The sequence below is a fragment of the Mobula birostris genome, chromosome 3 (genome assembly GCF_030028105.1).
Source record: "Mobula birostris isolate sMobBir1 chromosome 3, sMobBir1.hap1, whole genome shotgun sequence".
Taxonomy (NCBI): Eukaryota; Metazoa; Chordata; class Chondrichthyes; order Myliobatiformes; family Myliobatidae; genus Mobula; species Mobula birostris.
In genome coordinates, this window is record NC_092372.1 from 58,790,739 (window position 1) to 58,813,043 (window position 22,305).

At 43.1% G+C, this 22,305-nt stretch overlaps 1 protein-coding gene across 6 annotated transcripts in view; it reads right to left on the reverse strand.

Annotated features, from left to right (window-relative positions):
* The window catches only part of cep135 (centrosomal protein 135), a 122,516-nt gene that overhangs the window by 11,580 nt on the left and 88,631 nt on the right, over positions 1-22,305 (reverse strand). For 5 of the 6 annotated variants that reach the window (XM_072252683.1, XM_072252680.1, XM_072252684.1 and 2 more), the window contains 2 exons: positions 14,267-14,377; positions 399-584 (listed from right to left, as the gene is read on the reverse strand). In XM_072252683.1, coding sequence (XP_072108784.1) covers positions 399-584; positions 14,267-14,377 — 297 coding nt within the window. The remainder of the gene's footprint in view (positions 1-398; positions 585-14,266; positions 14,378-22,305) is intronic. The other variant, XM_072252681.1, reaches the window with a different exon arrangement.

The window sequence follows — 22,305 nt, forward strand, 5'->3', positions numbered from 1 at the left end:
CCACAGTTAACGAATAGCAATTCTTAAAGTTTAAGTCAGAACATGATTTGTTTTATCAGCCAATCAGATTTCATGACCATTTTCCACTCTAAGTCAAGTCTTGTTAAAGCAATGGTTACTAACTTTCTGCTCCACTTTGCAGTAATGATTTTAGAAGAAAGATGGCTGGTTTTTAAAAGTCCACAGCATGAAATATATACAAGCTTGTGGATACCTTCTTGAGGATTCTGTCAAGACCCATTTCTAAATCACGGGCAGGAATCCTAAATCTAATTAATCAATTTTTAAATTTAGAGAAACAGCACAGTGACAGGCCCCTTCCAGCCCAGTGAGCCCGTGCAACCCAATTACACCCACGTGACCAATTAACCCTCTAACCCGTACATCTTTTGGAATACCTCTTGTATTTCCCTTTCGAGCTTGACCACTTTCTCCTCAAGATGTCGTCTTTCTGTATCTACAGACAGGAGCTCCAAGCGAATTGAACTGCTCTCTCCCTCTGCCTGATGGGCCTTATGCTCCCAGTTTTCAGCCTGGTTAGTTGCCAGTCGGAACTGCTCCAGCATGTGATGAAGCTCTTGTTCCTATTATTTAAAAGAAACTTAAGCATAGACATCTCAAGATGAACATAAAACATAGAACAGTACAGCCCATGATGTTGTGCTGATCTACATAAACCTGCCGACAATCAACCTAACCCTTTCCTCTTACATAGTCCATAACCCTGCATTTTTCTTATAACCATGAACCTGAGTCTCTTAAGCGTAATTATTGTATAAGCCTCTTTCATTACCCCAGGCAGTGCATGCTAATCACAGACCACTGTCTGTAAAAAACCTGCCCCCGATATCTCACCTAAACTGTATTTGTCAACACTGGTTGTCCACTTTGTCTGTGCTTCTTATAACCTTATAAACCTCTATCAAATCACCTCTCATCCTCCTTAACTCCAAAGAGAAAAGACCTAGCTTGCTCAGCATTCCTTATAAGGCATGTTCTCTAATCCAGGCAACATCCTGGTAAATCTCCTCTGCACTTTCTCTAAAGCTTTCACATCCTTCCTATAATGAGGCAACCAGGTCTGAACACAACGCTCCAAGTGTGGCTTGACTAAAGTTTTATAGAGCTGCAATATCTCCTTGCGGCTCACGAAAACAATCCTGTCAAAAGAAGGCCAACGCACCACAGGTCTTCTTCACCACCCTATCAACCTGTGTGACAACTCTGAGGGTTCCATGGACTTAGACCCCTAGACACCTTTGCTCCTCCACTCTGCTACATATCCTGCCATTAGCCTTGTACTCCTTCAAGTTCGACCTTACAAAGTGTATCACTTCACTTTTCCAGATTAAACTACATCTGCCATCTCTCTACCCAGCTCTGCACCTGTCTATAATCTCGTTGTAGCCTATGATAATCGTCCATACTATGCACAAAGTCACCAATCTTTGTGACACCTGCAAAATAAGTACAGACTAATCTTAACTCATATTTATTAATTTTTTAAGGTATAAAACAACCTAATTTGACAGATCTACTTTTCTTCCCCCCTCGTAACAATCACTGGCCAATTCAGTGGTTTCCAATTTACAATTTAAAAATATAGAAAATATTGATAAAACTTCCTTAAACATTTTTTTCTTAATAAAGCTGGAGTTATTTAAGAGAAAACTAAGAATTATCCCTCCTCTGCGAGAGCTGTCTGTCAACAATTGTTCAAGGGTACAGTGTGAGACTCAGGAACTGAATACCTATGATCTATCATTTCAATTTGGATGGAACCACATGAAGAGGAACAGCTCTCTTATATTGAGATATAAAGTGGTGTCCTCAATAAGGGCACCAGCACATTAGGAAGCACAGAAAATGAAACACAAATTCCTAATTTCTGGAACAACACATTTTCAGTATTACGTGTGTGCGAGCTCTGTAATGAATTACTTTAATAAAAAGATTTTGAGTATTCATTGTTACAGTTTCTGTATTAAAACAAAACTTTTGTGCTGCTGAGCCTATATTGGGATTGAGCAGCTGTTCAATGAGTTGGGACTTAAGTAACAATGAGGCAGAGTTAGAATTGTTGCCAGTGGATGGGATTCAATAGCAAGGTGGAATTAACATAAGGCAGTGAAAAGCATAACTGGCCATTGTGTGAAAGGTCCACATGTTAGAGTGGGGCGGTTTTGGCTTTGGCTCATCAGACCTGGGCGACAAACTATCTGGCAAGCGTTTTCTTCTTTTTTACTCTTGTCCCCTGTCTGGTAGGGCATAGTTAGAGTAGAGAGTACGACACCAGGGATAGTGTTATGTTCTTTGAATAAGATATGGGAATTCTGGAAGAGCTACAGCCTCCCAGATAACCACACTTGCACCAGGCGCACCAAGCTGCAACTCAATGACATTCGGCTCATACAGGAGACTGAGAAAATGATAGATAGGAGTCACCCCAAGTTGCAGGAGACAATTAACTGGGTGGCTGTCAGAAAAAGGAAGAGGAATGGGCAGACAGGACAGAGTACCCCTGTGGCAGATCCCCTCAAAAATAAGTATAGCGCTTTGGAAACCATTGAGGGGAATGTCCAACCAGGAGGAGTCACAGCAACTGGGTGTCTGGCACTGTGGCTCGGAAGAGAGGCGCAGAGGACTGCAGTAGTAATAGGAGATTCCATAGTTACAGGAATTGAGGCAAGATTCTGTGGATTTGAAAGAGACTCCCGGATGATATGTTGCCTCCCAGGTGCCAGAGTCAGCGATGCCTCGGGTCCACAGCATTCTGAAGCAGGAGGGTGAGCAGCCAGAAGTCTTAGTACTTATTGGCACCGATGACATAGGTAGGAAAGGCAAGGAGGTCCTGAAGAGAAATTTTAGGGAGCTAGGCAGAAAGTTGAAAAGCAGGACTTCCAGGATGGTAATCTCTGGATTGGTGCCTGTGCCACACACCAGTGGGGGTAAGAATGAGGGTAAATGTGTGGCTGAGGAACTGATCCAGAGGGCAGGGATTCATATTTCTGGATTACTGGGATTGCTTCTGGGGAAAGAATAACCCCAAAGGGTAACCCCATTGGTAACCTGAGGGTTACCAATATCCTTGCAGGTAGGTTTGCTACAGCTGTTCAGGAGGGTTTCAACTAAGTTGGCAGGGAGATGGGGACCAGTGATAGGGCTGAGGATGTGGTAGTTGGTTTACAACAGGAGCAGTGTATAGTGAGACTGCTGATGATAGGGCAAAATTGCAGTTAATGCGATGTTGCAATGTAAAAGCAGGATAACATTGAAAAGGGCATTGAACACAGAAATGGTATCATATTTGAGTGCACCCACTTTAAGGAATGAGGTTGATGAATGTGCAGCAGTTAGAGATTGGCAAGTACTATGTTGACGGCATCACTGAGTCGTGGCTAAAGAAGATTATAGCTGGGAGCTTAACATCCAAGGATACACACTGTATCAAAGCAACACTCACAACACACTGGAGGAACTCAAAAGGTCGGGCAGCATCCGTGGAAAAGATCGGTCGATGTTTCGGGCCGGAACCCTTCGTCAGGACTGTAGAGGGAAGGGGTAGAGGCCCTATAAAGAAGGTGGGGGGGGGGAGAGTGGGAAGGAGAAGGCTGGTAGGTTCCAGGTGAAAAACCAGTAAGGGGAAAGATACAGGGGTGGGGGAAGGGAGGCAGGGAGGAGATATGCAGGAAAGGTGAAGAAAGAAAAGGGGAAAACACAATGGGTAGTAGAAGGAGGCGGAACCATGAGGGAGGTGATAGGCAGCTGGGGGAGTGGGCAGAGTGACATAGGGATAGGGGAAGGGAGGGGGAGGGTTCGGTAATATAATTCCGGAAGTTATATACAGGCCTCCAAACTGTAGCAAAGATATGGGTTACAAATTACAACAGGAGATAGAAAATGCATGTCAAAAGGACAAAGCTATGATAGTCATGGGAGACTTCAATATGTGGGTAGATTGGGAAAATCAAGTTGGTGCTAGATCCCAAGTGAGTGAATTTGTAGAATACCTACAAGATGGCTTTCTAGAGTAGCTCATGATGAGCCCACTAGGGGTTCAGCTATTTAGGCTTGAGCGCTGTGCCTGAAATGGAGAGAGAGAGCAGTTTCAAGTTCCTGGGTGTCAAGATCACTGAGGACCTAACCTGGTCCCAACGTATCAATGCAGTTATAAAGGTGGCAAGAGAGCGACTATACTTCATTAGGAGTTTGAAGAGATTTTGTATGTCAACAAATACACTCAAAAACTTCTATAGATGTACCGTGGAGAGCATTTTGACATTTTTCCCTCTTCTATATTATGTACTGCATTGAACTGCTGCTGCTAAGTTAACAAATTTCACAACACATGCCGGTGATAATAAACCTGATTCTGATTCTGGTAAGGCCTCACTTGGACAATTGAGAGCAGTTTTGAGCCCCTAAACTAAGGAAGGATGTGCTGACATTGGAGAGGTTTCAGAGATGTTCACAAAATGGATTTTGGGAATTCAGAAGAATGGGGGGGGGGGATTCTCATTGAAACCTATCGAATGGTGAAAGGCCTTGATACTGTGGACGTGGAGAGGATGTTTCCTATGGTGGGAGGGAACTAGTCTAGGACTGAGTAGAAAAGGCAGTTTGGTACTTTGAGCAGCAGCCAGTGTTTGGGATTGATTGAGGCTTGAGCTCTTCAAGACTTCAGAGAAGAGAGGCTTGAATGAGAGAAGGCAAAAAAAGCTGTAGGTTGTTTTTTTTTCTTGCCCTTCCAGTTTGTTTTTTCTTCTTTATAGTTGCTCAGTTATGAACAGTAGAGATGCCAGGCAGGATACTGGATGCTCCTCTTGTAGGATATGGGAATGCAGGGAGACCTTCAGCGTCCCTGACAACTACACCTGTGAGAAGTGCATCCAACTGCAGCTGCTAACACTCTGCGATAAGGAGTTGGAGCTGGAACTGGATGGACTCCAGATCATATGGGAGGCTTAGTGGGTGATAGGTAAGACCATAAGACATATGAGCAGAACAAGGCCATTCAGCCCATTGAATCTGCTCCGCCATTCAGTCACGACCGATCACAGATCCCACTCAACCCCATACACTTGCCCTCTTGCAATATCCCTTGATACCTTGACCGATCAGTTTCCGCCTTAAATATACCCACAGACTTGGCCTCCAGCGCAGTCTGTGGCAGCGCATTCCACAGATTCACTACTTCCTGGCTACAAAAATTCCTCCTTAGCCCTTTTCTAAAAGGATGTCCTTCAATTTTGATGCTGCGCCTTCAATTCTGGATACCCCCACCATAGGAAACATTCTCTCCACATCTACCCTAACTAGTCCTTTCAACATTCAGTAGGTTTCAGTAAGATCCCCACGCATTCTCCTAAATTCCAGTGAGTACAGGCCCAAAGGTGCCAAGTGCTCCTCATATGTTAACCCCTTCATTCCCAGAATTTTCCTCATGAACATTCTCTGCAGTCTATCTCCAATGGCAACACATCCATTGTTGAAAATACTCCAACTGGTGACTGGAGTCTTATAAAGCCGCAGCATTATTTCCTTGTTTTTATATTCCATTCCAATTGAAATAAATGTCAACATTACATTTGCCTTCCTTACCACAGACTCAACATGTAAATTAACCTTCAGTGTCTTGCACAAGAACTCCTAAGTCCCTCTGATAGTTGAACCTTCACTCCATTTAGATGATAGTCTGCACTGTTGTTCCTTCTAGCAAAATGCATTATCATAAATTTCCCAACACTGTCTTCCATCTGCCACTTTTTACCCATTCTTCCAGTTTGTCCAAGTCCTGCTGCAATTGCATTGCTTCTTCAGCACTACCTACCCGTCCACCTATCTTTGTATCATCTACTAATTTTATCACAAAGCCATCAATTCCATTATCTAAATCACTGACAAACAATGTGAAAATTATCGGTCCCAATACTGACCCCTGAGGAACACCACTAGTCACTGGTAGCCAACTAAGAAAAGTCCCCTTTTATTCCCACTCGCTGCCTCCTTCCTGTCAGCCATTCCTCTATCCATGCCAGTACCTTACCTGCAACACCATAGGATTTTATCCTGTTAAGCAACCTCATGTGTGGCACTTTATCAAATGCCTTCTGAAAATCCAAGTAAATGTCATCCACTGCCTATCCTTTGTCCACCCTGCTTGTTATTTCTTTGAATAGATTTGTCAGGCAAGATTTCCCTTCACAGAAATTTTGCTGACTTTGACTTATTTTATCACTAGTCTCCAAGTACCCCAAAACCTCATCCTTAATAATGGACTCCATCACTTTCCCAACCACTGAGGTTAGGCTAACTGGCCTATAATTTCCTTTATTTTACCTTCCTCCCTTCTTAAACAGCGGAGTGACATTTGTAATCGTCCAGTCCCCTGGGCCCATGCCAGAATCAAGTGATTCTTGAACGATCATGACAATGCAACCGTTATCTCTTCAGCAACCTTGCTCAGGATTTTGGAATGCAGTCCATCTAGTCCAGGTGATTTATCCACCTTAAGATCTGAGTTTGTCTAGCACTTTTTCCTTTGTAATAGCAATGCCACTCGCTCCTGCCCCCCGACACTCATGGGCCTCTGGTACACTGCTAGTGTCTTCCACAGTGAAGACAGATGCAAAGTACCCATCAAGCTTATCTGCCATTTATTTGTCCCCCATTACTACCTCATCAGCATCATTTTCCAGTGGTCCACTATCAGCTCTCCCCCACCCCCCCTTTTACTCTTCATGCAATTGATAAAACTTTTGGTATCCTGTTTTATATTATTGGCTAGTTTGTCTTCATATTTCATCTTTTCCCTTTTCATAGCCCTTTTTAGTTGCCTTTTCTTGTAGTTTAAAAGCTTCCCAATTATCCAAGTTCCCACTCACTTTTGCTACCTTATATGCCCAGTTCTCGGCTTTTATGCAGTCCTCAACTTCCCTTGTCAGCCACGGTTGCCTATCACTCCCTCCTAAGGGTTCCCTTACGTTAAGCTCCCTACTAAAATCTGGGTTATTACAATATATCCAGTCTAAGGTAGCCTTTCCCTGAATAGGCTCAAGTACAAGCTGCTTTAAAAAGCCATCTCGTAGACATTCAACAAATTCCCTTTCTTGTGATCCAACACCAACCTGATTTTCCCAATCCCCTTGTACACTGAAGTGCCCCATTACAATTGTGAAAATACCCTTATTACATGCCTTTTCCAGCTCCCTTTGCAATCTCAACTCCACATCTTGGCTACCAGTTGGAGGCCTACGTATGATTCCCATAATGGCTTTTTTTTTTAACCCTTGCAGTTTCTTAACTCCATCCACAAAGATTCAACATTCTCTGAACCTATGACACCTCTTTCTAAAGATGTAATTCTATCTCTTAGTCACTCAATCACCTATGCCTTCCTGCCTGTCCTTTCAATACAAAGTATATCCTTTGATGTGAAGCTCCCAGCCACGACTCAGTGATGCCCACAATGTCATACCAAACAATCTCTAATTGCGCTTAAGATCGTCCATCTTCTTCCAAATACTATGCCTACTTAAATACATCACCTTCAGTCCTGCATTCTTTTCCCTTTTGAATTTTGCCTCTGTGGTGCAAAGTAACTCATTGCTCTGTCTGCATTTGTACCCAGTCATTGGTTTGTCCTTTCATACACTCATGTTACATCCATCATCTACTTGTAAGCCTGCTGCCTCATCCTCAGCTTTATCATACATGGACAGAGCTAGTTACACCCAAGGAAACTGGATGACACTCAGGAAAGGGAAAGGGGTTAAACAGCCAGTGCAGAGTACCCCTGTGTCCCTTCCCCAACAACAGGTATACCACTTTGGATACTGTTCGCGGGGGCGAGTGATTCACAGCAGTCAGGTCAATGACAGTGAGTCTGGCTCTGTGACTCAGAAGAGAAAGAGCAGGGCTATGGTGATAGGGAAACATTAGTTAGGAGACCAGAAAGGAGGTTCTGTGCATGAGAACAAGATTTCCGGATCGTTTTTGCCTCCTGGGTGCCAGGAACCAGGACATCTCAGATTCAGTCCTCAGCATTCTTAAGAGGGAGCGTAAACAGCCAGAGGTCTTGGGCCATGTAGGTACCAATGACATAGGTAAGAAGAGTGCCTAGGTTCTGCAAAGTGAATTCAGGGAGTTAGACACTAAGTTAAATGCAAGGTGGTGATTGCAGAATTGATAACTGTGCCATGTGCTAGTGAGGACAGAAATAGTAAGATTATACAGCTTAACACATGGCTAAGGAGTTGGTATAGGAGGGAGGGCATAAGATTTTTAGATCACTGGGCTCTATTCCAGGGAAGGTGGGGGTAGAAACTAGAGTTGCAGGGGGATCAGAACCAGAGTGCCAGAACAGATAGTGGAGAGAGGTTGTTAAGACCACATACGTCAGGAATCACAAGGCTGAGCATGGTGTGACTAATGTCCTGAGCTGCATATAGCTCAATGCAAGAAGTATCAAAGGAAAGGCAGATGAGTCCAGGCCATGGATCAATACAGCAATTATGATATTCTAGCCATTAGTGAGACTTGGTTGCAGGAGGGGCAGGACTGGCAACGCAATATTCTGGTGTTCCGTTGTTTTAGATGCAATAGAGCAGGAGGGATTAAAGGAGGCATTACCAGTCAAGAAAAATGTCCCAGCAGTGCTCAGTCAGGCAGACTGGAGAACTTGCCTAGTGCGGTGTTATGGGTGGAAATGAGTAATAAGAAAGGTATGACCACATTAATGGGGCTACTTACAGACCACCCAACAGTCTAAGGGACTTAGAGCAGTGGTCCCCAACCACCGGATTGCAAGGAAACTATATGATTTGGCGATATGAAATGATATGAGTCAGCTGCACCTTTCCTCATTTCATCACACCCATTGTTGAACCTGAACGCACGAGAGGTCATCAGTCGGTCATTAACCTACAACTACTTGATGAGTAAAAAGCAAACGTCACTTGAGAGATTCTTTGGAAGAGGTGGTAGGGGACATAAAAGGCCTAACAATAATGATAACGCAGTGACAGCTGGGGCCCAGACTGCAAAAAAAAAGAAAACTTCCTTCAACAGAAAATACGAGTCATAAATAAAATATGGCTTTTTTGCGACCAATGACTCGCACGCTCCAAGCCCCCTGTGTGTGATATGTGGAAACAAGCCATCTAATGAGGCAATGAAGCCCTCAAAACTGCTTCGGTACCTTGAGTCCAAGCACCCTGCACTTAAAAGACAAATCCGTTGAGTTTTTTGAGTGGAAAAAACGTGAGCAAGCGGGACAGAAGCAAGTACTGAGAGCCACCACCTCCACGAATGCTGCTGCCCTGAGAGCGTTGTACATAGTGGCTAGCCATATTGCTAAGGCTAAGGAGTCTTCCACTGCTGGCGAAGAACTGATTCTGCCTGCTGCTAAGGACATGTGCCATGAACTGTTGGGAGAGGCTGCAGCTAACAAGATGGCACAGGTTTCTCTTTCAGCTACCACGGTTTCAAGAAGAATCGATGACATAGCGGAGGACGTCGAAGCACAGCTGTTGGAATGGCTTGACAAGTCACCGTGGTGTGCTGTCCAGGTCGACAAGTCTACCGATGTCGACAACAAGCGATACATATTTCAAGACCATGCGCACGAGGATATGTTGTGTGCACTGCCGCTGCCAAATAACACAACTGGGGCAGAACTATTCAAGACTTGGAATGACTACATGCCAGGCAAACTGGACTGGTCATTCTGTGCTGGAATATGCACAGACAGGGCTGCAGCTATGACTGGACGGCTGTCTGGTTTCACTACCCGAGTCAAAGAGGTTGCTCCTGAATGCCAGTCTACACACTGTGTCATATACAGGGAAATGCTGGCTAGCCAAAAACTGTCACCTGATCTTAACAGTGTATTGAGTGATGTTGTTGAAGTTATCATCACATCAAAGCAAAAGCCTTTAACTCACGTCTGTTTGAGCAGCTTTGCAAGGAAATGGATGCAGAGCACAAATGCCTTCTCTTACACACTGAAGTCAGGTGATTATCAAGGGGGAGAGCTCCGGCCTGGATTTTTGAGTTAGGAGAGCAGCTACAGAGATTTCTTTCAGGAAAAAAGTCACCACTGGCAGCACACTTCAGTGACAAGGAGTGGATAGCAAAATTCACTTATCTGTGTGACATCCTTCAACCTGCTCAATGAACTCAATTTGTCACTTTAGGGGAGAATGACAACTGTCTTCAATTTGGCAGATAAAGTGTCTGCTTTCAAAGGCAAACTGGAATTGTGGGGACGGTGAGCGGACAGGGGCATGCTTGACATGTTCTCAACATTAGCTGTGATTTTGAGAGAGACTGAGGCTGCACAGTCCTCCTCACAGTTGGTGTGCGATCACCTATCTTCGCTGTCGACAGAATTCGAGTGTTACTTCCCAACCGCAAATGACCCAAGACGTGCAAAGGAATGGGTCCGTGACCTATTTGTGAATTTTTCCCGGCGAATCATCCATGCCAGCGCGGGAAGAAGATCAACTTCTCGAGCTTGCAAATGACGACGGGCTGAAAAGTATGTTTGACATAACATCTCTGCCGGCATTCTGGATCAAAGTCCAAGGCTGAATATCCTGAGATAGCCACAAAAGCACTGAAAACATTGCTTCCATTTCCAACATCATATCTCTGCAAAGTGGAGTTTTCTGCAATTAATGCAACGAAACTAAATTGCAGAAAAGACTGGATATAAGGAACCCCCTTCGAGTATCACTGTCTCCCATCACCCCTCGACGGGGCCGTCTTGTTGCAGGGAAACAAGCCCAGGGCTCCCACTGATTCAGCAATATTGATGTGTTGCATTGATTTTATATGTGCATACGAGGAAAATATGTGCTGTGTGTTTAATATCCAAACGTTACTTAAAATGTTATGATGCTATTAACTCATAAATGACCTATAATTGACTTATCACTATATTCATGCGAGGAAAATATGTGCTGCGTGTTTAATATTAAATTTGTTAGATAAACCCTTTTATAAACGAAATTGAGTGTATTAGCCACTTGTAAGTGACTTATAGTTGACTTATCACCTATATTCCGGTCACGATTAGCATCCCCCCACCCCCTGTTGGCCGGTCTGCAACTGTGTACATACATCTATTGATGCTTCTGGACACCTCTTCAGTGATGTTCCTGGTATCATTGGGTGTTTCGGGTCTTTCAACATCATACAACCTCCTCCAGGTGACCCAGCCGGGGCTGATCAGACCCCAGCTTGTGTCCAGATGGCTAGCTACTTATGACTCCATGGCTCCCCTCCTTTGAGCCACAGCCATCTTGAGGCCCTCTCTGCCGCATCGGTGGTACTGCGGATGGCTCTCCTCTTCCTCTCTCCCTCGATGCCCAAAATGCTAAAGGCTCTAACTAAAGAATGGGCTACGAATCCCCTACAACCAACCTCCACTGGGCATGGCTTGCAGCTTCCAATCAACCCCTCCCTTCGCCATTGCCTCCAGAATTTGGTTAACATTTTCATCAAACTGCTTCCACAGTGAAGTCATGTTAGCTGCAGGCCATTTGATCCGCCTCCTGTTAGACTTCATGTTAAAGGGATTAGTTTGCAACACTTGGAGGTTCCAGGCTCTATGGGGTGACCCCGGGCCCGGCCCCTCCTTCGTCTCACCAGGTTGGACACCTGCGCGTATATTGTCAATATTAAACCAGTCCGCGGTGCAAAAAAGATTGGGGACCCCTGACTTAGAGGAACAAATTTGTAAAGAGATCACAGACTGTGGCAAGAAACACAAGGTTGTTACAGTAGGGGATTTTAACTTTCCACATATTAACTGGGACTCCCATACTGTAAAAGTATGATCAGGAGTTTGTCAAGTGTGTTTAGGAAAGTTTTCTAAATGAGTACGTAGAAGTCCCAATTACAGAGTGTGCGATACTTGATTTGCTATTAGGGAATAAGGCAGGGTAGGCGGGAGAAGTTTGTGTAGGTGAATACTTTGCATCTAGTGATCACAATGCCATTAGTTTCAAAGTAAATATACAAAACGATAGGACATGTGCATGGGTTGAGATTCTAATTTGGAGAAAGACCTATTTTAAAAGTATCAGAAAGGATCTGGCAAGTGTGAATCGGGACAGGCTGTTTTCTTGCCAATGTGTACTTGGTAAGTGGGAGGCCTTCAAAAGTGAAATTTTGGAGAGAACAAAGCTCGGATGTGTCTGTCAGAATAAAAGGTAAAGATAGGTGTAGGCAACCTTGATTTTCAAAAGATATTGTGGCCCCAGTTAAGGAAAAAGAGGTGCATTGCAGGTTTCGGCAGGTAGGTGCTTATGGAGTGCAACAGAACACTTAAGGGGCTAAAAGGCAGCATGAGATTGTCATAGCAGACAAGGTGAAGGAGAATCCTAAGGGATCCCTCAGATATGTTAAGAGCAAAAGGATAGCAAAGTACAAAAATTAGTCTTCTGTAAGATCAGAATGGTAATCTATGCATGGAGCCAAAAGAGATTGAGGGAAATCTTAAATATAATTTTTGCATCTTTATTTACTTGGGAGATGGAGTCAGAGTCTATAGAGGTAAGGCAAAGCAGCAGCAAGATCATGGACCTGATACGGATTACAGAGGAGGTGGTGCTGCTGTCTTAAGGCAATTCAGAGTGGACTAATTCCCTGGGCCTTATAAGGTGTTCCCTCAGACCCTGTGGGTTGCAAGTGCAGAAATTTCAGGGGCCCTGGCAGAGATATTTACATCATACTTAGTGACAGGTGAGGTACCGGAGAATTGGAGGAATTGGATTAGACATTGGCTTTGTGGGAGAAGCCAGAGAGTGGTAGTAGATGGTTACCTCTCTGACTGGAGGCCTGTGACTAGTGGAGTGCTGCAGGAATCGGTGCTGGGTTCATTGATGTTTGTCATCTATACCAACTATCTAGATGATAATGTGGTTAACGGGATCAGCAAATTTGCAGATGACACCAAGACCACAGGTGTAGTGGACGGTGAGGAAGACTATCGCTTGCAGCGGGTTCCGCACCAGCTAGAAAAATGGCAGATGGAAATTAATGCAGAAATCTGTAAGGTTGTAATGAAAGCTTTTGGCACACTGGCCTTCATAAATCATAAACCCTATATCTTGTGGTCTTTGAGAAGTCTACATCAGACAGCTGTTTAAAATGTCATATTAGGTGAAGGAACAGAAAAAGTGCGAGTTATAAAGTACAGAAACTTAAGGTGGCTGCTGGTTTGAATTTTAAATTAATAACTGACCTAGCAATAAATGCTACCTACAGAAAAGCATTCCAAACTTTTATCGCCCTATGTCTTGAAGTCTCTTCTAGAAAGACCTGTTTCAACCATAAGACATAGGAGCAGAATTACGGTAGTCAGCCCATCAAGTCTGCTACATTGTTCAATCACAGCTGATGTATTATCCCTCTGGTGTAACATTTGATGCCTTTATTAATCATGAACTTGCCAACTTTTGCTTTAAATATACAAAATGAGTTGGGCTCCAGTCATCTGTGGCAATGAATTTCACAGATTCACCATGTTTAGATTAAGAAATCCCTCCTCAACTCTGTCTTAATGGGATGTTCCTGTATTCTGAGGCTGTGTCCTTTGGTTCTAGACTCTTCCATTATTGAAAATATCCTCTCAACTTCCTTTCAATATTCAGTCAGTTTCTATGAGATCTGCCCTCATTCTTCTAAACTCGAGAAAGTACTGGCCCAGAACCATCAAACACTCCTCGTACGTTAACCTTTTCATTCCCAGCATTATTGTCATGAGCCTCCTCCAGACTCTTTCCAATGCTAAGAAATCCTAACTTAAATGAGGTCATCATGCTCCAAATGTGGTCTGACCAATGACTTCCAATGCCTCAGCACTTCATTCTTGCTTTTATCTTCTAGTCCTCTCAAAATAAAGGTTAACATTGTATTTGCCTTCCTTATGTCCAACTCAACCTGCAAAATTCCTGATGAAGGGTCTCGGCCCTAAACATCGACTGTACCCCTTCTTAGAGATGCTGCCTGGCCTGCTGCGTTCACCAGCAACTTTGATGTGTGTTGCTTGAATTTCCAGCATCTGCAGAATTCCTCGTGTTTACGCTGCAAAATTCCTTTCCACCTCAAATTTCTGAAGTCAGTTCAATGAAAATACTCCTTAACCTTTGAAATTTCACTGATTACATCTCTGGAAGAAATTTAACTGCACAAATTTCGCTCGGGTAAATCTATGCTGAATATAGGATTTTTTTCCCCATTTCATTTTACTTCTTACCTTGGCAACCATTAAGCTTTCTATTCTTGCCACTTCATTGATGTAATTATGTACTCTTGATTTGAAATCATCCTTTTCATGCAAAGCTTGTTCGAGTTCACTGCTGATTGCCTAAGATGGTGTAGATTATTAACGAGATATAAACTGCTCAATGCAGAGACAAATTGTGCAAAATTATCAGTTATTCACTATTCCTAAAACTAGAACAAATATGTTTGAAGTATTTTGAGAAACCCAGTTACTAATTGTTTCAAGTTTGAAGTTACACCAATTACAATATTGCTTCCAGCAAGACATTTCAAATGAAATTCTGAGTACCCTGGATCTATGCAAATACAAGTACAAAACCATTTGCTGCTATTGTATTTAAATGGTCAATGAAAATCCAAAAAGCTCAGCATTGCAATGGCACCTCCCAGGCCTTGTGTTTGTGAGTGATCTCTGATATGGTAAATTACCCAGGCTGGACTGCAATGAAACAGCATACATTCTGATGGGTCAAACTTAGCAGACTCCAACTATTCCAAGGAATTTTTATGGAGCTGAATATGTCTAAAGTAGGCATCCATGTACAAGGGAATTCAGATCATTATATTACATCATTGATGATCTTAAGAGTGATTAGTTTCCTCTCACTCATGAACACAATCCAATGTGTTACTGAGTGTAATGATAGCAAGCATCACCACACTAAAGTCCACTAATTTATTTTATTACTATAGTTTCCTGTTTCCACCCCACCATCCACTGACATTGATAGCCTCCATCACGACAGGTTACTAAAAGGATGCTATTTTGATTTGAAGTCAAAAGCAGCACAAATGCTTTGCACATAACCGTGCTGAGTTAGGATAAAGTTTCAATAAATATTCAAGAGGAAATGAGAAGTTCAACACACCACTTCCCTCTAGAGAGACCAGTTTATTTAAACATCTCAAGCTGGGGGAAGGGGGCACTTAGGACTTTAAAGGTAACTCGAAGCCAACACAACCAACTCATCATACAGTACTGTGTAAAGGTCTTTGGCACCTGGTATTTTATAACATAAATTTTGTTTTAGATGTTTATATTTTGTCTTCTGCATTAGCATGTCAGTAGAAAGGCACAAGCTTTAGATTTCCAAACATTAATTTTCTGAAATATTAAATATTACAGAGAAATGTTTGTATTCATTAAAGAAAGTAACATTATTAAGTAATAGCCCTGTGCATGATTAAACTAAGATAACAAATAGAATGCTAATGACCAATAACATGAGCTGAATGAACTGAACTGATTAACTGATACAGAAACGGACATAGAAGGAATGAAACTGGGCAAAGGACAACCAAACTAAATGGTGACCACGTGGAAGACGTGACAGTTTTAACCTCCAAACATAGAGCTTTGACCAGCGGCCAATCAGCATTTGGGATTAATTATTAAGAGCAAATTAAAGGAAGGTGGGGCAAGTGCAGCAACCATCGACTGAGTTGACATAGAGTGGTGATCTTGAGGCTTCATCAAAGAGGGGCTTCACTCAGAGAAAGCAAAGGAAAGAAAAGCTCAGCTTTTTTCTTTCTCTTCTTTATATCTGCTCAGTTAGATAGAGATAACAAGCAGGATAGTGCAATGCTCCCCTTGAGAGATGTGGGAAGGCAGGGAGGCCTCCAGTACCCCTGACCACTACAACTGCAAGAAAAGCATCCAGCTGCAGCTTCTAACAAACAGCATTAAGGAATTAAGAGTTGGAACTGGATGAACTCTGGATCATTCAAAGGCTGAAGGGGTGACAGATAGGAAGGGGGAAGGGGAAAGGGGTTAAGAAGCCAGTGCAGAGCATCCCTTTGGCCATCCCCCGGAACAACAGTTATATCACTTTGGATACCGTAAGGGGGGTGGGGGGGGGGGAAGAGAATGACCTAACAGAGGAAAGTCACAGTGGTCTGGTCTCTGGCACTGAGTCTGCATCTGTGACTCAGACGGGAAGGGGGAAGAAGAGGCACACTGTGGTGATAGGGAATTCATTAGTTAGGGGAACAGACAGGAGGTTCCATGAGTGTGAACGAAATTCCCAGATGTGTGTACCCTCCCAGCTGCCAGGATCCGAGATATCTTGGATCAAGTTCTCAGCATTCTTGTGGGAGGGTGAACAGTCTGAAATTGTAGTCCACGTAAGTACCAATGATATGGGTAGGCTGAGTGATGAGGTTTTGCACAGGGAGTTCAGGGAGCTAAGTACTAAGTTGAAGGGCAGTACTAAGTTACTGTGCCATTTGCTAGTGAAGCTAGAACTAGGAAGACTATAGAGTTTAATACGTGGCTAAGGAGTTGGTGTAGGAGGAACGGCATAAGATTTTTGGATCATTGGTCTCTCTTCCAGGGAAGGTGGGACCTGTACAGAAGGGATGGTTTTCACCTCAACTGGAGGGGGAACTAACAGGTATGCATTGCTAGCCGGAGCGCGTCCGGCACCTCTAAGTAAAAAGCCGAAAGAAACAAGCTAATTAATTAGGTGCTGCCCAGGGTGATTTGAATATCTCAGAAATGGCTGATCTCCTGGGATTTTTATGCACAACAGACTCTGGAGTTTACACAGAATGGTGCCAAAAACAAACAAAAAAAATTCAGCAAGTGGCTGTTCTGTAAGCGAAAACATCTTGTTAAATCCATTCACTGGATTTGTTTGTTTTTGGCACCATTCTTTGTAAACTCCAGAGTCTGTTGTGCTTAAAAATCACAGGAGATCAGCTGTTTCTGAGATACTCAAATCACCCGGGGTGGCACCTAATTAATTAGCTTGTTTATTTCAGCTTTTTTCTTAAAGAGGTGCCGGACACGCTCCAGCTAGCACTGCACCCCTGGGAACTAATATCCTAGCAGGAAGGTTTGTTAATGCTGCACAGTGGGGTTTAAACTGGAGTTGCAGGAGGATGGGAACCAGAGTGCCAGAACAGTTGGTGGAGAGATTATGGAGGCAGATGCTGGTAAGAGTTCAGACAGTTAGGAATCAAAAGGTTGAACATGGTGTGACAAAATTGATAAGGATGAATACAGGACTGAAGGTGTAGCTGAATGCGCACAGTAAACAGAATAAGGTAGCTAAATCTGCAGTACAGTTGCAGCTTGGCAGATTTGATGTTGAAGGCATCACAGAATCATGGCTGAAAGATATAGCTGGGAGTTTAATGCCCAAAGATGCACACTGTATTGAAAGGACAGGCAGGAAGGCAGAGGGGCGGCATTGTTCTGTTGGTAAAAAAAAATGAAATCAAATCATTAGAAATGAGTGACATAGGGTCGGATGGTGTTAAATCATTGTGGATAGAGCTAAGGAACTGCAAGAGTAAAAAGATCCTGAAAGTTGTATACAGACCCCAAAACAGTAGGGAGGATGTGGTCTACAAATTACAATGAGAGACAGAAAATGCATGTCAAAAGGGCAATGTTACAATAGTCATAAGGGTTTTCAATATGCAGGTAGGTTGGGAAAATCAGGTTGATGCTGGATTACAAGAGGGGTGCTGAGAACTGTTCCAGGTGTCAGGGGGCATGAAGTGTGTGAAGGTATTTAAGTCATCTGGACCAGATGGTGTACACTCCAGAATTCTGAAAGAGGTGACTGAAGAGATTATGGAGGCATTAGTGATGATCTTTCAAGAATCACTAGATTCTGGAATGATTCCGCAAGACTGGAAAATTGCAAGAAGGGAGAGAGGCAAAGGAAAGGAAACTATAGGCCAGTTAGTCTGACCTCAGTGGTTGGGAAGATGTTGGAGTTGACTGTTAAGGATGAGGTCTCAGGGTACTTGGAGGCACAAGATAAAATAGGCTGTAGTCAACATGGTTTCTTTAAGGGAAAACCTTGCCTGACAAATCTGTTGGAATTCTTTGAAGTAGTTACAAGCAGGACAGACAAAGGAGAATCAGTGGATATTGTGTACTTGAATTTTCAGAAGTCTTTTGACAAAGTGGCACATGAGGCTGCTTAATAAGCTATGAACCCAAGGTATTGCAGGAAAGATTCTAGCATAGATAAAGCAGTGGATGATTGGGAATAAAGGGAGCCTTTTCTGACTGGCTGACGGTGACTAGTGGTGTTCCACGGGGGTCTGTATTGGGACCATTCCTTTTACATTACATGTCAACAATTTGGATGATGGAATTGATGGCTTTGTTGTAAGTTTGCCGACGATATGAAGATAAGTGGAGAGGCAGATACGTTTGAGGATGTAGAGGCTACAGAAGGACTACAAATCAGAAAGGGAAAAGGAATGGCAGATGGAATACATTGTCAGCAAATGTAAGGTCATGCACTTTGGTAGAAGAAATGAAAGGGTTGACTACTATCTAAATGGAGAGAAAATACAAAATACTGAGACGCCAAGGGACTTGAGAGTCCTTGTGCAGGATTCCCTAAAGGTTAATTTGCAGGTTGAGTCTGCGGTGAGGAAGGCAAATGCAACGTTAGCATTCATTTCAAGAGGACTAGAATATAAAAGCAAGGACATAATGTTGAAACTTTATAAATTTCTGCTGAGTCATCACTTTGGAGTATTATGAGCAGGCTTGGCCCGATATCTTAGAGGTTTCAAAGGAGGTTCACGAAGATAATTCCAGGATAGAATGGCTTGTCATATAAAGAGTGTCAGATGGCTCTGGGATTATATTAACTAGAATTCAGAAGAATGAAGGGTGACTTCATTGAAACCTAATGAATGGTGAAAGGCCTTGATAGAGTGAATGTTGAGAGGATGTTTCCTCTGGTGGGAGAGTCTAAGACCAGAGGACAAGGCCTCAAAATGAAGAGGTGTCCTTTAGAATGGAGATGAGAAGGAATTTCTTCAGCTAAAGTGTGGTGAATCTGTGGAATTCTTTGAAACAGGCAGCTGTGGAGGTCAAGTCTTTAAGTATATTTAAGTTGATGGATTCTTGATTTGTCAGGGCATGAAAGGATGTGGGGAAAAAGGAAGAGGCTGGGGCTGAGACGAAAATTGGATCAACCATGATGAAGTGGTGGAGCAGACTCGATGGGCCAGAGGATCTAATTCTGCTCTTATATCTTAAGATCCAATCATCAAATCTTACACCATGGCAAGAGTGACCATAGCAACAAGACACAAGGTGGTTATCCTGCATCAGCAAGGTCTCCCCCAAGCAGAAACTTCGTGGCAAACAGAAATTTAAACACGTACTATTCCAAGCTCTTCTAAAGAAGCACAAAGAAATGGGCAAAGTTGAGGACTAGAAATGCAATGATCAGCCATTGAAACATAGTGCAGCACACAAGAGATACATCAAACTGATATCCCTTCTAAATTGGAAGAAATCCAGCGTGGCTGTCAGCACTGAACTCACAGAGACCACTGGAACCCAAGTACAACCCTCTACAGTCCAGAGAAGTCTTGTCAGAAGTGGTATTCGTGGAATAGTTGCTCCCAAAAGCGATGCCTATGAAGTGGGAACAAAGTCTAGAGCCTCACCTACGCAGAAAATAACAAGGACTGGGTACTCAACAATGGCAAGTGCTCTGAACTGATAATTCAAAAATGTGAATTTTTGGCTGAAACAGGAGGTAGCTTATCCGTAGAAGAACTGGAGAGCACTCTATGGATGAGTGCAGCCAGTTGTGAAGCATGGCAGAGGTTCCCTGCAGGTTTAGGGCTGTATTTCTGCAAATGGAGTTGGTGATCTGGTCAGAACTAATGGAATCCTCAATGCTGAGAAGGACAAGCAGATTCTCGTCCATCACACAATACCATCAGGGAGGCATCTGATTGGTCCCAAATTCATTCTGAAGCAGGACAATGACCTCAAACACACGGCCAAGGTCATAAAGAACTATCTTCAGTGAAAAGAACAAGGAATTCTGCCACAGATGGTATGGCCTCCAAACAGCCCTAATCACAACATCAACGAGGCTGTGTAGGATTTCCTGGAGAGACAGAAGCAAGTGAGACAGCCAAAGTTTGTAGAAAAACTGTGGCAAGTTCTCCAGGATGCTTGGAACAACCTACCTGCTGATTTTCTTATGAAACTGCATGACAGTGTACCTCACAGAATTGATGCAGTTTTAAAGGTAAAGGGTGGTCACACCAAATATTGATTTTAGTATTTTTTTTTACTGTTCACTGCTCTTTATAGTAATTCATTTGATATTTATAAGTTTTTCAGTTCATTGTTTTTGAAAGTATCTTGGTTTTACACCATTTTTTTTTACATATGCCCAAGACCTTTGCACAGTACTACACATAAGTGAACAAACTTTTGTTATTTGCTTTTATATTTTTGGCTATTTCATCTCACCACGCTTATTGCTTTTTTAGTTGCATTCTTGCATGAGCTCCAACTTTCCCTGCCCTTCACTATCTCATGAAACAATCCATGTTCTATGCTTACAATGATAATGCTCCCCAACTCCTTCTTTGCTACACTAACGTCTCTCACAAGGGCCTCAGCCTTTCCTGCCTTTTTGTCGACTATGTTTAAGGCTAAGCTTTCCAACTCTTTCTATGCTACAATGACAACTGAATTGGTGTTGCTTCTTGCACAAGCGGAGGCTGCCAATTTTGCCTCCAACTTCCACCCTGTCTACAAAATTATCTGATCCACCTCCTGACACCTCTCCCCCCTCACTCAATCTCTCTGCCTCCATCTCCAAAAACAGACTATCCACTGACAACTTTTACAAACCTGCTGACTCTCCGTTACATTGACTACACCTCTTTCTGTCCCGTCACTTGGAAAAATGCTATTCTCTTTTCTCAGTTCCTCCATCTTTGCTACATCTGTTCTCAGGGTGAGGTTTCCCATTCTAGAGCATCTGAGATCTCTTTTTTTTTAAAGAAAATAAAAAAAAGAACAGGTTTCCCTTTCACTGCCATTGATACTGTCCTCACCTGCATCTCCTTAATTTCCTTGCAAGTCTGTCAGGATCACCTATCGTAAGTGGTTCTCCCAGTGAGGCATCCTCTACATAGGTGATACACAACGGAGCGGGGAATTGCCTCAAACACGTTCACTCTGTCTGCTGCAATAACCAAAATCTCCCGATGGCCACCCATTTCAATTCAACTTCCCATTCCCATGCCTGTCCATGGCCTCTTCTGCTATCAGACTCAAGTAGGAGGAGCAACACCTCACATCTAGTTATAACCATGTAACAATTACAGGTCGGAAACAGGCCACCTCGGCCCTTCTAGTCCATGCCGAACGCTTACTCTCACCTAGTCCCACAGACCTGCACTCAGCCCATAACCCTCCATTCCTTTCCTGACAGCTATCCAATTTTACTTTAAGTGACAATATCGAACCTGCCTCTACCACTTCTGCTGGAAGCTCGTTACACACAGCTACCACTTGCTGAGTAAAGAAGTTCCCCCTCATGTTACCCCTAAACTTTGCCCCCTCTCATGTTCTCTTGTTTGAATCTCTCCTACTCTCAATGGAAAAAGCCTATCCACGTCAACTCTATCCCCCTCATAATTTTAAATACCTCTATTAAGTCCCCCCTCAACCTTCTACGCTCCAAAGAATAAAGACCCAACTTGTTCAACCTTTCTCTGTAACTTAGGTGCTGAAATCCTGGTAACATACTAGTAAATCTTCTTTGTACTCTATTTTGTTGACATCTTTCCTATAATTCGGTGACCAGAACTGTACACAATACTCCAAATTTGGCTTTAACAATGCCTTGTACAATTTTAACATTACATCCCAACTCCTATACTCAATGCTCTGATTTATAAAGGCCAGCATACAAAAGCTTTCTTCATCACCCTATTCACGTGAGATTCCACCTTCAGGGAACTACGCACCATTATTCCTAGATCCCTCTGTTCTACTGCATTCTTCAATGCCCTACCTTTACCATGTATGTCCTATTTTGATTAGTCCTACCAAAATGTAGCACCTCACATTTATCAGCATTAAACACCATCTGCCATCTTTCAGCCCACTCTTCTAACTGGCCCAAATCCCTCCGCAAGCTTTGAAAACCTACTTCATTATTCACAACACCACCTATCTTAGTATCATCTGCATACTTACTAATCCAATTT